Genomic DNA, 16498 nt, shown 5'->3' with positions numbered 1-16498 from the left:
TTTACATGGTTAGTCTAGTCAGTATAATAAAGAAATCCTCAAGGTAGCAAAACATCCTGATGTGATTTTATATACCAAGCGTAATGTTATGATCAGATGAATTGTATTATATCATCCTTATCCAGCGAAGAGAATTATCCCATGCAGAAGCCAAAAAAAACAGTTTTCTTAAAAACGAACCGAGTGCGCACTGGAATCAGAACGGCCGCAGCTGGAGACGCAGACTGGACCTTGACCGACTGACATTCCTGTCAATTAAAAGCGCAACGAACAGCATGTTATTCCACACAGAGATACACCGAATTCCTTGTTATTCTCTCATCTGGAATTAAAACATCTGCAGCAGCTGTGAAATCAAGTCTTATTGTTGTAAATAATAATAAATCACTGATAGATCGGGGAATTTTCTGCGCCAGGATCGGAGCTGGATTGTGAATGGGAGCAGGAAACACGCCTAGATTGCGATGTCTCTTCTTAAAGGGCCAGTACTTTACACCCAGAACAAAGAACATTCCATGTCAGTATCAATCCTGCAGCACAGGTCATATTCAAAACACTAACTGCCCCTTTTCCACTTGCAAATACTAGTAACAGTAACAGCTGGTCATCTGCGTGTGGTGCAAGCATAATGATTCCAGAGGTACTTGGTTCGATTAATGCTTATGTTTTCTGTCTCCCTGCATCTGCATGGGTTATCACCAGGTACCCAGAGTGACCTACAGGTACAGTAGACCCTTGACTTACGAATGTAATTGGTTCCGAAAGGCTGTTCTTAAGTCAAAATGTTTGTTAGTTAAACCAAATTTTCCCATAAGAAATAATGTAAATAGAATTAATCCGTGCTTGTCTTTTTTGTTATAAAGTGTATTTTCCCTTAAATCTTAAATTATAGAATAGATAATACTGTAATAAACAATAATAAACAACAATACACAGTAGTACTGTACATAAAAAAAACACAAATCACATTTCAGTACAGTACGTGTGCTGTACTACACACCATAATAAATTTCCTTCTTTTTTTATAAAATGTATCTACCAGAAACAACAATAACTCTCATATTTCTCTATTATTTCCCTTTTTATTTCAATAGTATTGTATTTTGTAGGTGTAATTGCACAAAAGAAAGAATACTTTACTGAGCCGAATTCCTTCTTCTCTCTCATTCACTGTCCCCTCAGTCTGATACACAGTGACAGCAATTGGCAGGAGTAATTATACAACAACAAATGTAATAGATTTTTTTCATTTTCTTGACACTGCGCTTTCTCTGCACCTTCTTTGGGGACATTTTAATATAGAATTTTACAAAATATAAAGAAAACACCGGAAAAACACCGTCCGCTGTCCGAATGTTCGCTGGATATATATTTAGAGAGAGACGGTTGGAGTCAACTTGTTCGCGACGTCACGTGTTTCGCGAATTTCTGTTCGTAATCCGAAATTTGCTCATACATTAAGTTGAAAAAGATCGTTCGTAACCCGAAATGTTCGTATGGTAAACCGTTCGTAACTCAAGAGTCTACTGTATTCTATTTTAAATCCTCCTGCCCTCGTCAGTACGTGGAATTATATTTTATATGAAATTACAGTATATCTTATATTTTTACAAGTTACATTGACTAAGTTTCAAGCTATTTTAAAGCGTTTGAAATGAATAATGAAAAAAGAAACAAACAGCAGTTCATTTGTCATATTCTTAGCAGAATTATACAATACCAACTGTGTGGGTCAAATTTATATATAATATATTAGCTAACTACCTGTCAGGAAGGGCATCCGGCGTAAAAATTGTGCCAAATCAATGAGTGATCATGAGGATGACTCGCTGTGGTGACCCCTGAAAAAGGGAAAAAAGCCGAAAGAAGAAGAAGAAGATATTAGCTAACTACCGATCCCTCTAACTAACGATTTGGGGGTAGGGCGGGTCCAAGTATTAATTAGGAGGGATTCAAGTATTAATTAGAATGCCAGACCCCTCCAATACCCCCGTAATTCGAAATTCGCACATTGAAAAAAAAAAATTTCAAGACAGAGCAACACAAATTTAAAATAAAGCAGAAGATTATGTAAGAATGTCATTTGTTGGCTTTGTCAACACCAACCAATTCATACATTAAATATTTTGGTTGGTGTACAGTGGCGTAACTAGGAGCTCATGGGCCACAGTGCAAAAAAAATAAAAAAATATAGCTGATCAGAATGAATGAATTAATATAATTAATATTTTACTTAACGATTTTACTTAACGAAAATATTGTAATATAATAATAAGTGCAGCCAATGGGGGGCAGTGCGGTAGGGGGTTTAAGTTCATTTCGTGGAGGGCCCTCCCGGTGCACCTGCCTTATAAACTTCATTTCCCATAGTTCCTGATGACGCCACGAAATGTCGTCCAATCGTAACGCATGATTTTGCTAACTTCCTGTATGTTAGTGTAAGCGTGTAATGTTTAACTTGGTTTTAACGCTGATCTAGGAGCAGTTGTTTGCTCACCGTTGTGGCGTGTTAGTAATGTAAATGCTCTAATAACTGATCCAGGAGCAGAACAGGAGCAAAGCTTTTAAATTCATGTTTGCCCGTCTGGCTAGATCCGTGTGTAGCTGAACGGAGGAAGGGTGAGTTAATTGTTTTGTATTGTGCATTAGTGTGCAGGTTGTATGTGGTATTTTGTTGTTATTGTTTATTTAATAATGTCTACTGTATTGTAAATAAGGGAAATACTTCGAATTAAACACTTAAATGACGTATATACTGTATTCTTCCTTAACACCTTTTGATTACTTCCTCAAATACCAAAACACTAAAATACAGATCTACAGCCTATGAACAGCCATTTGTATTCAGTGCTTGTAACTGTTTGTTTGTTAATTAGGATTTTAACATGTTTACACTTGCTAACATTCATGACAGGACAGGTAGTTACATAGTTTTGTTTCTCCAATTCACCTCATTTACATGTGTTCGAACTGTGTGAGGAAACCGGAGCCCGGAGTAAACCCACGCAGACACAGGGAGAACATGCAAACACAGGGAGAACATGCAAACTCCACACAAAAAGGACCCAGACCACTCAACCTGAGAATCGAACCCAGGACCTTGTTGCTATGAGGCGACAGTGCTACCCACTGAGCCACCGCGCCTCCCCCTCACTTGCATGTCTTTGGCGAGAAGGTCCTGGGTTCGATCCCCAGGTGAAGCGGTCCGGGTCCTTTCTGTGTGGAGTTTGCATGTTCTCCCCGTGTCTGCGTGGGTTTACTGCGGGAGCTCCGGTTTCGTCCCACAGTCCAAAGACGAAAATTGTCCCTAATTGTGTTTGATATAACCTTGTGAACTGATGAATCTTGTGTAACGAGTAACTACGGTTTCTTTCGTGGATGTAACCGAAGGGTGTAAAACATGGTGTTAAAATCCAAATGAACAAACGCTACACGACTTTCAAGGTGTTCAAATCGCTATACAGTTCACACTACACAATTTGATCTCTTGTAATCCAGAATCTTTTAAGTCGTTGTGGTTTTGACACTACACGACTGATCGATAGGGATGTAACGATGCACCACAAGACAGTTAAAAATTGGTGCACATGTGCCACGATTCGAATCGGTTATTCATTTAAGATGAATCAATATTCACTTTAAACATTTTTCTTTTGGTTTAAGAAAACTGGGAAAAAAATCATATTGTGAACCCAGTATTGTGAATCATATCGCATCGTGGGTAGAGTGTATCGTTACATCCCTACTGATCGGTGATAAGGTCACACACTACACGATCTACCATCAGCAGTAATCTCAGCGACGAGTCTGTCTGGTCTCCCAAACTACATTTTTTCACGAAAACACAGATGAGAAGTGACGAGGGGTTAAGTGATACCATGTCCAAAAAAAAAAAAGCAAGCGATCAAAGTTGTTTGTGCACTGATATGCAGCGTAAAAGCAAGTAGGAAAAATAGATAAATCTGGGTGAAGGAGTGGGTTTGATGTGGCTGGCAGGGATCGTCTGTTCTGTTGTGCAGAGAGAGTTGGAGGTTAATAAATATTTTTTTGCAATGCACCATTGGTATTATGGTTTGCGTTGATGATAAGTCACTAATACTGTACATCGTCTGTGTGTGTTGATGTATTCTGATAGAAACTATGTTATGCCCCTGTCCCACACAATTACAACTCACCCCCCTGTTGGCAAGCGAAAATCAGGGCCATATACTGTATATATATGGACTATATACACACCGATCAGCCATAACATTAAAACCACCTCCTTGTTTCTACACTCACTGTCCATTTTATCAGCTCCACTTACCATATAGAAGCACTTTGTAGTTCTACAATTACTGACTGTAGTCCATCTGTTTCTCTACATACTTTTTTAGCCTGCTTTCACCCTGTTCTCCAATGATCAGGACTCTCCCAGGACCACTACAGAGCAGGTATTATTTAGGTGGTGGATCATTCTCAGCACTGCAGTGACACTGACATGGTGGTGGTGTGTTAGTGTGTGTTGTGCTGGTATGAGTGGATCAGACACAGCAGTGCTGCTGGAGTTTTTAAACACCTTACTGTCACTGCTGGACCGAGAATAGTCCACCAACCAAAAATATCCAGCCAACAGCGCCCCATGGGCAGCGTCCTGTGACCACTGATGAAGGTCTAGAAGATGACCAACTCAAACAGCAGCAATAGATGAGCGATCGTCTCTGACTTTACATCTACAAGGTGGACCAACTAGGTAGGAGTGTCTAATAGAGTAGACAGTGAGTGGACACGGTATTTAAAAACTCCAGGAGCGCTTCTGTGTCTGATCCACTCATACCAGCACAACACACACTAACACACCACCACCATGTCAGTGTCAATGCAGTGCTGAGAATGATCCACCACCTAAATAATACCTGCTCTGTGGTGGTCCTGACCATTGAAGAACAGGGTGAAAGCCAGCTAAAAAAGCATGCAGGGAAACAGATGGACTACAGTCAGTAATTGTAGAGCTACAAAGTGCTTCTATATGGTTTTAATGTTATGGCTGATCAGTGTTTGTTTAACTTGTAGAAGGTGTGCACACTCATAAATACTTGTTTTATCTTACTAGTTTGCAGCATTGTGTCAAAACGTCTTTTTAGGACTTAATCCCAACTACTGTAATGAAAGCCGTGCGCATCATTTGATCTGAGTCGCCATAATTAAATTCTGTTTTCGTTTTTTTGTTCTAGTAGAATCCAGCAAAATGGTGTCGGAAGGCAGCTCATTCTTCAAGGGCATGATCCTGGGAGGTGCCTTCTGCCTGTTACTGGCTCTTATTGGAACCTTGAGTCCGGTTTTATTTCAGACAGAACATCATGACCACCACCATCTCCAACCCCTCAGCAAAGATGAGCTACAAAAGTTAAACAAAGCTGAAATGTCCGTGCTCACCAATGAGGTGCGGGTGTATTGCGTCATCATGGTCACACCCAAAGCCCTGCTGCATTGGGCTGCCACCAACGAAACATGGAGCAAACACTGTGACAAGGCGGTCTTTTATAGTTCCGAATCTGCTAAAGTATTGGAGTCTGTCGACCAGCAGGAGACGGATGAGTGGGTCAGGCTGCATAAAGCCATCCAGCACGCCTTCGAGAACGCAGAGGGCCTCCGCTGGTTCTTTATCGCTCGGCCTACGACTTTCGCCATCATTGAGAACCTCAAATATCTGGTCCTGGATAAAACATCCAGTCAACCGTTCTACATCGGGAACGTGGTGAAATCTGGTGAACTGGAGTATGTGGAGTATGACAGTGGCATCGTGCTCAGCCATGAGGCTGTTAGTAGACTCATGGAAGTGTTCAAAGATGAAAACAAGTGTCCTGAGCAAGGCTACTCCCTGTGGAAGCTGAGTGAAGAGAAGCAGCTCGCGACTTGCCTAAAGTACAGCGGTGTGTTCGCCGAGAATGGAGAGGACGCTCAAGGCAAGGGGCTTTTTAATAAAAAGAGTGTGAGCACGCTCATTTCGGACAGCATTTCACAGAACCCTAATGATGTTGTAGAAGCATGTTGTTCTGACATGGCTATCACGTACGGTGGCATGACACCCAGTCAGATGCAGGTCATGATGTATGGAGTTTATAGACTGAGGGCGTACGGACACAACTTTCAAGACTCGTTGGAGTTTTTACCTCCGAAAAACTCGGACAATGACTAATCCTGACTAAACCACATGATGCAATAAGAATATCGTACATCGCTCACTCTTGATGAGCATTATTAAACTGTTATGGACCAAGGTGGTGCTGGATATACGGGGCTAACATTCAGAATTTTATCGTAACTTGGTGAAGTGTTTCTCTCTTAATCTGCTTTCAATACCAAAAAGAAAATACAAAGTGTGAGCCAACATTTCTTTGTTAATATAAATACAGATGGACGATTTTTGTATCACTTTGTTATGATAAACTATGTCAGATGGCGTAATCGTCATCGAGTTCACTTGATTACACAATTCAAACCCAACTGTATCAGAAATGCCTTTAGGGGGAGCTTAGATGACATCGCGAGTTCGTATCCCAGCTCTGCTACAGGCAGGCCGGACTCCTGTACAGACAGCGATCGGCTCGTCTGAGGGTGGGAATGCCGGAAGGAAGTTCCTGCAATTATGACCTCTGGTGACTGGTCGATGGCACCTGCACTGGGGCGAGGACAATGGAGATCGGTGCATGACTCGTGCATGACACTTATGTGCGTGATACGGATCTCCATATACACTGATCAGCCATAACATTAAAACCACCTCCTTGTTTCTACACTCACTGTCCATTTTATCAGCTCCACTTACCATACAGAAGCACTATGTAGTTCTGCAATTACTGACTGTAGTCCATCTGTTTCTCTACATACTGTGTTAGCCTCCTTTCACCCTGTTCTTAAATGGTCAGGACACCCCGCAGAGCAGGTATTATTCAGGTGGTGGATCGTTCTCAGCACTGCAGTGACAATGAAATGTTGGTGGTGTGTTAGTGTGTGTTGTGCTGGTATGAGTGGATCAGACACAGCAGCGCTGCTGGAGTTTTTAAATACCGTGTCCACTCACTGTCCACTCTATTAGACACTCCTACCTAGTTGGTCCACCTTGTAGATGTAAAGTCAGAGACAATCGCTCATCTATTGCTGCGGTTTGAGTTGGTCATCTTCTAGATGGAGCTGTTGCCTGGATATATTTTTGGTTGGTGGACTATTCTCAGTCCAGCAGTGACAGTAAGTTATTTAAAAACTCCAGCAGCACTGCTGTGCCTTATCCACTCATACCAGCACAACACACACTAACACCACCACCATGTCAGTGTCACTGCAGTACTGAGAATGACCCACCACCTAAATTATACCTGCTCTGTAGTGGTCCTGGGAGAGTCCTGACCATTGAAGAACAGCATGAAAGGGGGCTAACAAAGCATGCAGAGAAACAGATGGACTACAGACAGTAATTGTACAACTTATATATATAGTTTGCAGAGGCATTGGTGTATGTTGGAGATTGGATTCAGTGGATCAGTGCTACCTTGATTTACAGAATCATAATTAATCTTATCCATCATTTTGTTTTATTGCTGGGAATTGAGTGTTAATATGGAATTCAAATGATTCAGTTATTATAAATAAATAAAACTTTTAGAATTCTACTTTATCTATCATTTCTTATTTAAACCAGAGGTGGTGCTTGTTTTCTATCTATTTACAGCTTCTTGAACTGAGCACCTGTTGTAAGTAGTTGGTGCTCCACTGAGAACTGGGGTTCGAACTGCAACATACCTGGCAACCGGTCACTGAGAGGAAGAGTTGCTAAATTGTGTTGAAGCTTTATTAATACAGCCCATCCACATCATTACATTCTGACATCCTTAAAAGAAAAGCTCAAGCTCAAACTGACTTGAATGCAGGTTTTATTAGTGCACGACGAGACAGAGGTGGTTCATAGTAAAGTCCATGATGTACAGTAGACAGGTTGGTCGCAGACTGGCATTTCAAAAGATTTCATTACACACAGATGTTTGGCTACTTGTACGTCTTCATGTGCCACAGTCCATCATTCAGATAGTGAACGTTTTCGATGCCAATCCCCTTGTTAACCTTCTCTCTGTGTAGCAGAAATAAATTCAAACATCAGGATGAAATAAAATCAGAACAAATCACAATATACACCACCTGGATTTAACTAAGCAAATAGGTAAGAGCCTCCCATTGGATAATTACTGCATGGGTGATTATGTTTCAGCTGGCAACAAGTTATTTAACCCTAACTGATGCAGTGAGTAGCTTCTCATTTGTTACACAACCATGTCGAAAGACACATCCTGTGGTCGTGGAAAAGATGTTAATCTGTTTCAGAAGGGTCAAATTATTGGCATGCATCAAACAGAGAAAACATCTAAGGAGAAGCTGAAACTACTAAAATCGGGTTAAGAACTGTCCAACGCATTATTAAAAAGTGGAAGGGCAGTGGGGAAACATCATCTTCGAGGAAGGAATGTGGTCGGAAAAAAATCTTGAATGATCGTGATCGGCGATCACTTAAACGTTTGGTGAAATCAAATGGTAGAAAAACTACAGTAGAACTCAGGGATATGATTAATAGTGAAAGTAAGAGCATTTCCAAACGCACAATGCGAAGGGAACTCAAGGGATTGGGACTAAACAGCTGTGTAGCCTTAAGAAAACCACTTGTCAGTGAGGCTAACCGGCAAAAACGGCTTCAATTCGCTAGGGAGCATAAAGATTGGACTCTGGAGCAATGGAAGAAGGTCATGTGGTCTGATGAGTCCAGATTTACCCTGTTCCAGAGTGATGGGCGCATCAGGGTAAGAAGAGAGGCGGCTGAAGTGATGCACCCATCATGCCTAGTGCCTACCGTACAAGCCTGTGGGGGCAGTGCTATGATCTGGGGTTGTTGCAGTTGGTCAGGTCTAGGTTTAGCAACGTTATGTGCCCAAAGAATGAGGTCAGCTGACTACCTGAATATACTGAACGACCAGGTTATTCCATCAATGGATTTTTTTCTTCCCTGATGGCACGGGCATATTCCAAGATGACAATGCCAGGATTCATCGGGCTCAAATTGTGAAAGAGTGGTTCAGGGAGCATGAGACATCATTTTCACACATGGATTGGCCACCACAGAGTCCAGACCTGAACCCCATTGAGGATCTTTGGGATGTGCTGGAGAAGACTTTGCCCAGTGGTCCAAATCTCCCATCATCAATACAAGATCTTGGGGGAAAATTAATGCAACTCTGGACAGAAATAAATGTTGTGACATTGCAGAAGCTTGTGGAAACGATGCCACAGCGAATGCGTGCCGTAATCAAAGCTAAAGGCGGTCCAACCAAATATTAGAGTGTGTGACCTTTTTTTTGGCCAGGCAGTGTATATAACTATATCCAAAACTTATGACAGGTATCAATAATATATAAGGCCCTACCTAATTCACGCAGCTAAAAACACAACTCTGGATGCAGAGGGGGCTGTGTCAAAACATGGAAGGGAATTTTCCAACATGAAGCCTTGCACCATCGCTGGATGTTCTAGGTTTACCTTCAACCATTAAGGTGGGCTGTGCTGTGTATTGTAGATTTCATTTATTCTATCATTTAATTTGAGTCGTGGAATGCTCTGCCAGTACATATATTTTTAGCATGCCAGCATGGGGGTGGTACAAAAGTGGATGATAGCAACATATTAGTGAAACACAATCCAACCAATAATTAATAATAATCACTGGATTTTAAATATTGATGTCCAGGGTGTGTTTCAGGCTGGATTTACTAGTTAACGTCTTTGAACTATGTCTGGCCACTTACATATTTTCAGCAGTCATCTTCATGACTCCCACAGACAGTGCATGCTGTTTACCCTCCGCCATTATAGCCTAGCACAACGAGTCAAGGATAAAGAGTCTTGATAGGTTTAAATCAATACAAAGAAAAATGCAATATTTACAAGTACATTATGAAATGTGCAATATGTTAAATCATTGTATTTATGGGTGCATACGTGTCTCATTCTGGGGTGCTTGGAAGGCACAGCTGCCTAATGTGCTAGCCAACCATACATCTCGGCTGTGCTGGTGCCCAACATACAATTGCTGTGTCTGAAGGAGGCTCTGAGGAGAGGACTCTTGTCAAAAGAAGACCTTGGGAAACCGATTTATGTCTTGACCTCTAATAGACTTTATTACTATAGTGGTCTGCTGACAAGAAAACTTAGAAAGACAAACAACTTGAGCTGATTTAAAAAGCAGAAATCAGGGTTTTGACTGGTAGAAGAATGATCCACTTCATCGCCGTTCTTAAATCTCTACATTGGCTCCCAGTTTGTATCAGAATTTACTCTTAGGGTTCTATTACTTGTTTACAAATCACTATATAGAATGCCTCTGTTTGTCATATATACATATACAAGTGTACAGTAAAAGAAATGTTTCTTACTTGGAAGCGGGGGTCATTGTGCAACACCCCTTTAGCCGAGAGGGTTAAGTGCCTTGCTCAAGGGCCCAACAGTGGCTGCATTGGCGAGCTGAGATTAGAATCCACAATCTTTCGATTAACAGCCCAAAGCTCTACACACTAGGCTACCACTGTCCCAATATAAGCCGAGCAGGATAATTAGGAACTTTACATGCTATGCTTTTATATTACTCTAAGATGGATTCAATGATGGATGTCAGCCAATCTTAGAAATGTGGACCAAAATCAAGCCAAATCGAGTCTTCAGTTACGTTCATGACCACTTTTTAGCTCTCTGGAATGCAACTGCACACCTGACTTTTAAAGAAACGTTAAACATTAACCATTCAGAACTTCATTTGCAACAGCTGATGCTTGATTTCCATTGAGAGCGAAGTTACAGATCTCTCCAGAGAAAGAGCATCTTTTTGAAACTCACTGACCCACCCTCTGTGCGCATGAGCCAGCTCTGCTTACAGACACATTTGAAGATTTTAATCTGAACGGGAACACTTTTTTTAATGCAGTTATACCATTGAAGTAGTGAACACTGGAACTGTCAGGCATGAAAATAAGAAATGGAAAGTATTGTGTGTCAGAATGGAGTCTGACTGCGTGTTAATCTTTGCGTAAACAAATCTTTGTGTTGAACGTTATGAATCATGACCCAGTGTAAACGTAAAACACTTTATCGTCTTATAAACAAGAACTTTAATATACCGACCGCAGCTTAGTTTGCAGTTAGCATGTTAAGCGATTGTAATAAACCATTCACTACAAACTTGCTGAAGTGGTTTGGCTCACAATATTTATGTTCATATCACTGCTCTACATACTGGCACATTTGCTTCACTACATAATTAAATAAATTACCTAAAATGATTGTTTCAAGTACCTTAATTAAATACCTCATTACATTAATTTCATTCTTGTGAAGCACCTTAAATTGGTCTGTGTATACAATGTGCTGCATAAATAAACTTGCCATAATTAACAAAAAACAATAATAATAATAACACAAAGGATACGACTACTGTGTCCACATCAGCGGGGTACAGTTTAGCTCCTGGTGATGTCAATCCTGGGCACATGATATTTGCTCCACTTAGAACAAATTTGATGGCTCCTTTATCGACTTGTTGATGTGGAAGAATGAACGGATCTGTAAAATAAAGTATCAGTCATTTTTAAGTACTCTAAAATACAGAGAGGTCTAAAAATGTATTAAAAACACTGAATCCTGGTCTATGAAATGCTCCCAGAATGTTCTGATTGGCACACTGCTCTCCTCTAATCACTTCTTAGACTAGAAGTCTAGCATTCAGTTCTGAAAAGAGAAGTAAGCTCATGTTCCACCAGAGACTCATTTCACATGATGGTGGTGCAGATATTCCTTCTAAAGGTTATTCATTTGAGGTTGATGCACTCCTACAGGTGTGATGTGTTGATTAATTTTGTCCCTTAAATATAATTTTGGTTCATAAAATTATATTCAATTATATTCCGTTTCAGTTGTATCTACCTATGAGGATTCGGATACTGCCCCAGTTATCTAATTAGCAAGAAAGCTGTTTAGTCTTTGGACTGTGGGAGGAAACCGGAGCATCCAGAGGAAACCCACGCAGACACGGGGAGAACATGCAAACTCCACACAGAAAGGACCCGGACTGCCCCACCCGGGGATCAAACCCAGGACCTTCTTGCTGTGAGGCGACAGTGCTACCCACTTAGGATGATGTAAAATGCTGTTTATGTAGACAGCTCACTAGGTTTTCGCACAGACCCATAGTGTAGATCCAGTGTTTAAAATCTAGATAGAATTCCATGATGTAATAAAACCATTCACTGAACTTTTCCTTAGACTATGAATGAATTTAGAACATGTAGAGGATACAGGTAAAAAATGCTAAAACCAGTTGGTTATTTTGATGACTCATGACTCACATTTGTGCAGGAGGCGGAGGGTCGGGAAGAAAGGTCCTTCTCTCTGTCTGAAGAAAAGCAGCTCTCCATTTACTGTCAGAATTTCAATGTGCTCATGACTGCAAACACAAACAAACAGACTCCCAATCATATATAATACATACTACTTAAAGCAAGTCAGAAATAAATGCAGAACTTCATTCACTCGTACCATCTCACGATTTTGACAGGATCCTTTTTGGGCATGATCTGATTGAGCCATGGGTCGATGTCAGGGAACTGATCGACGAGCTGATTCTTAATGCCTTTGATTACTGACGTCTTCAGCTGAATGCAGTTTGAGACATTCTCTTTTTCATCGAATCTGTAAGAAAGCAGGAGTAAAAACGTGAAGACAAAATACTCAATACTGATTAGGCGCATGGTGGGTCCTGTGATATTTGGAAAACCTCGGGCGCAGATGTGTGTGTATGTATGTCTGCCCTGCGATGGACTGGCACTCTGTCCAGGGTGTTACTGTGTGCCTTGCGCCCATTGAAAAGCTGGGATAGGCTCCAGCAAACCCCCCCCCTCCCAAACTCATTCACTTACACCTAAGGATACTATACATATATATTTGTCCAGGTCTGGTTCCACCGAGTAACACTGGTCATAAAACAGGAACACCCTGTTAGATAGGGCACCAATCCATCCTGTAGTATAGCCAATCATGTCTGTGCAGGCACCCAGCCGGCCGATAGCATGGATGTGTGTATGTGTGTGTGTGTGTGTGTGTGTGTGTGTGTGTGTGTGTGTGTGTGTGTGTGTGTGTGTGTGTGTCTGCCCTGCGATGGACTGGCACTCCATCCAGGGTGTTACTGTGTGCCTTGCGCCCATTGAAAAGCTGGGATAGCCCCCCCAAACTCATTCACTTACACCTAGGGATACTATACAGTGTATCACAAAAGTGAGTACACCCCTCACATTTCTGCAAATATTTCATTATATCTTTTCATGGGACAACACTATAGACATGAAACTTGGATATAACTTAGAGTAGTCAGTGTACAACTTGTATAGCAGTGTAGATGTACTGTCTTCTGAAAATAACTCAACACACAGCCATTAATGTCTAAATAGCTGGCAACATAAGTGAGTACACCCCACAGTGAACATGTCCAAATTGTACCCAAATGTGTCGTTGTCCCTCCCTGGTGTCATGTGTCAAGGTCCCAGGTGTAAATGGGGAGCCAGGCTGTTAAATTTGGTGTTTTGGGTACAATTCTCTCATACTGGCCACTGGATATTCAACATGGCACCTCATGGCAAAGAACTCTCTGAGGATGTGAGAAATAGAATTGTTGCTCTCCACAAAGATGGCCTGGGCTATAAGAAGATTGCTAACACCCTGAAACTGAGCTACAGCATGATGGCCAAGGTCATACAGCGGTTTTCCAGGACAGGTTCCACTCGGAACAGGCTTCGCCAGGGTCGACCAAAGAAGTTGAGTCCACGTGTTCGGCGTCATATCCAGAGGTTGGCTTTAAAAAATAGACAAATGAGTGCTGCCAGCATTGCTGCAGAGGTTGAAGACGTGGGAGGTCAGCCTGTCAGTGCTCAGACCATACACCGCACACTGCATCAACTCGGTCTGCATGGTTGTCATCCCAGAAGGAAGCTGACGCACAAGAAAGCCCGCAAACAGTTTGCTGAAGACAAGCAGTCCAAGAACATGGATTACTGGAATGCCCTGTGGTCTGACGAGACCAAGATAAACTTGTTTGGCTCAGATGGTGTCCAGCATGTGTGGCGGCGCCCTGGTGAGAAGTACCAAGACAACTGTATCTTGCCTACAGTCAAGCATGGTGGTGGTAGCATCATGGTCTTGGGCTGCATGAGTGTTGCTGGCACTGGGGAGCTGCAGTTCATTGAGGGAAACATCAATTCCAACATGTACTGTGACATTCTGAAACAGAGCATGATCCCCTCCCTTCGAAAACTGGGCCTCATGGCAGTTTTCCAACAGGATAACGACCCCAAACACAACCTCCAAGATGACAACTGCCTTGCTGAGGAAGCTGAAGGTAAAGGTGATGGACTAAACCCAATTGAGCACCTGTGGCGCATCCTCAAGTGGAAGGTGGAGGAGTTCAAGGTGTCTAACATCCACCAGCTCCGTGATGTCATCATGGAGGAGTGGAAGAGGATTCCAGTAGCAACCTGTGCAGCTCTGGTGAATTCCATGCCCAGGAGGGTTAAGGCAGTGCTGAATAATAATGGTGGTCACACAAAATATTGACACTTTGGGCACAATTTGGACATGTTCACTGTGGGGTGTACTCACTTATGTTGCCAGCCATTTAGACATTAATGGCTGTGTGTTGAGTTATTTTCAGAAGACAGTAAATCTACACTGCTATACAAGTTGTACACTGACTACTCTAAGTTATATCCAAGTTTTATTTCTATAGTGTTGTCCCATGAAAAGATATAATGAAATATTTGCAGAAATGTGAGGGGTGTACTCACTTTTGTGATACACTGTACATATATATTTGTCCAGGTCTGGTTCCACCGAGTAACACTGGTCATAAAACAGGAACACCCTGGATAGGGCACCAATCCATCCTGTAGTATAGCCAATCGTCTGTGCAGGCACCCAGCCGGCCGATAGCATGGATGAAATTCAAACCCTGACCTCAGTGGTGGTAAAAAAGTGAAAGACTTGACACTAGGACACAGGAAACATCTTATTCTTGTCAGCACATGGATCAGTAAACAGTGTAATATAACTGCAGATGCAAACATCTGTATGTGTACTCGATACTTGGTGTAGAACAATTGTGGCTGCTTTATTAGTATTGCTTGTGATTAGCCGTGTTATTTGAAGATAAATCAAATGGTTGACATTTTTAAAGTCTAGTTTATCAGTAGCACAAGAATTAAAGCATAAAATCCGTAAATATAAACAAACACACACACACACACATTGTATTACTACATTACTACAGGATTCAGGTACAAGTCCTGCTAGCTAACAGTTTAGCTCACACGTTCAGTTCTCAATTCTTACTTTTTAAACATTGTTGAGGGTCGGAACTCTCTCTTCTATCTGCTTTTCTGGTGTCCACGTTAACAAAAATGAAATAAAACGTAAACATACAACATAAAACGATATATTATATAAATTAATGGAATATCCACGTTGTGCCTCAGAGCGCAGAAGGACCGACACCCGACGACGCTTGTTTGCGACAGCTATCAACGCTTTACGGCAAATTCAAAAAGGAACGGCATTTCCAGTCATGAGAGCACGAGGGCAGCAACACTGATACTGGCCGTCACTGGCTCTAACAACCACCTCGACCCTGACCAGAATAACAGAACGGAGTCCACAACTCTTGCACTATATAAACAGTGTTGTTTACAGGAAACAAAATAAAATTACATTTAGGGTGCGGCACAGTGGGTTAGTGGATAGCACTGTCGCCTCACAGCAAGAAGGTCCTGGGTTCGATCCCCAGGCCGGGCGGTCCGGGTCCTTTCTGTGCAGAGTTTGCATGTTCTCCCGCAGGTGCTCCGGTTTTCTCCTGCAGTCCAAAAACATACAGTCAGGTTAATTGGAGACACTGAATCGCCTTATAAGTGAATGGATGTGTGTGTGTATGTGCCCTGCGATGGACTGGTGCCACGTCCAGGGTGTTACTGTGTGCCTTGCGCCCACTGAAAAGCTGGGATAGGCTCCAGCACCCCCGTGACCCTAATTGGATAAGTAGATAGAAAATGAATAAATGGACAAATTACATTTAGGGGGCGGCACAGTGGGTTAGTGTGTAGCACTGTCGCCTCACAGCAAGAAGGTCCTGGGTTCGATCCCCAGGCCGGGCGGTCCGGGTCCTTTTTGTGCGGTTTGCATGTTCTCCTCCCCTACCCCACGTGCTCCGGTTTCCAAGACCTTAATTGGAGACACTGAATTTCCCTATAAGTGAATGGATGTGTGCGTGTATGTGTTTGCCCTGCGATGGACTGGCGCTCCGTCCAGGGTGTTACTGTGTGCCTTGCACCCATTGAAAAGCTGGGATAGGCTCTAATTGGATAAGCGGATAAAAAAATGAATGAGTGAATGA

The 16498-nt window shown here is 42.1% G+C and overlaps 2 protein-coding genes across 2 annotated transcripts; one reads left to right on the top strand and one right to left on the bottom strand.

Annotated features, from left to right (window-relative positions):
• The first annotated feature begins 5212 nt into the window (after window positions 1-5212).
• On the top strand, window positions 5213-7644 carry c1galt1c1 (C1GALT1-specific chaperone 1). The gene has a single exon (XM_062999843.1). The coding sequence runs from the start codon at window positions 5228-5230 to the stop codon at window positions 6176-6178; it is 951 nt and encodes a 316-aa protein (XP_062855913.1). The 5' UTR covers window positions 5213-5227; the 3' UTR covers window positions 6179-7644.
• Window positions 7645-7893: 249 nt separating this feature from the next.
• On the bottom strand, window positions 7894-15617 carry mcts1 (MCTS1 re-initiation and release factor). Its single transcript, XM_062999842.1, has 6 exons — window positions 15445-15617; window positions 12604-12756; window positions 12414-12511; window positions 11498-11631; window positions 9825-9892; window positions 7894-8104 (listed from the first exon to the last, which is right to left on the bottom strand). The coding sequence occupies exons 1-6, from the start codon at window positions 15453-15455 to the stop codon at window positions 8023-8025; spliced, it is 546 nt and encodes a 181-aa protein (XP_062855912.1). The 5' UTR covers window positions 15456-15617; the 3' UTR covers window positions 7894-8022.
• Between the last annotated feature and the right edge of the window lie 881 nt (window positions 15618-16498).

This window comes from Trichomycterus rosablanca, chromosome 8 (genome assembly GCF_030014385.1).
Source record: "Trichomycterus rosablanca isolate fTriRos1 chromosome 8, fTriRos1.hap1, whole genome shotgun sequence".
Taxonomy (NCBI): domain Eukaryota; kingdom Metazoa; phylum Chordata; class Actinopteri; order Siluriformes; family Trichomycteridae; genus Trichomycterus; species Trichomycterus rosablanca.
This window is presented reverse-complemented; position numbering and strand designations above follow the sequence as displayed.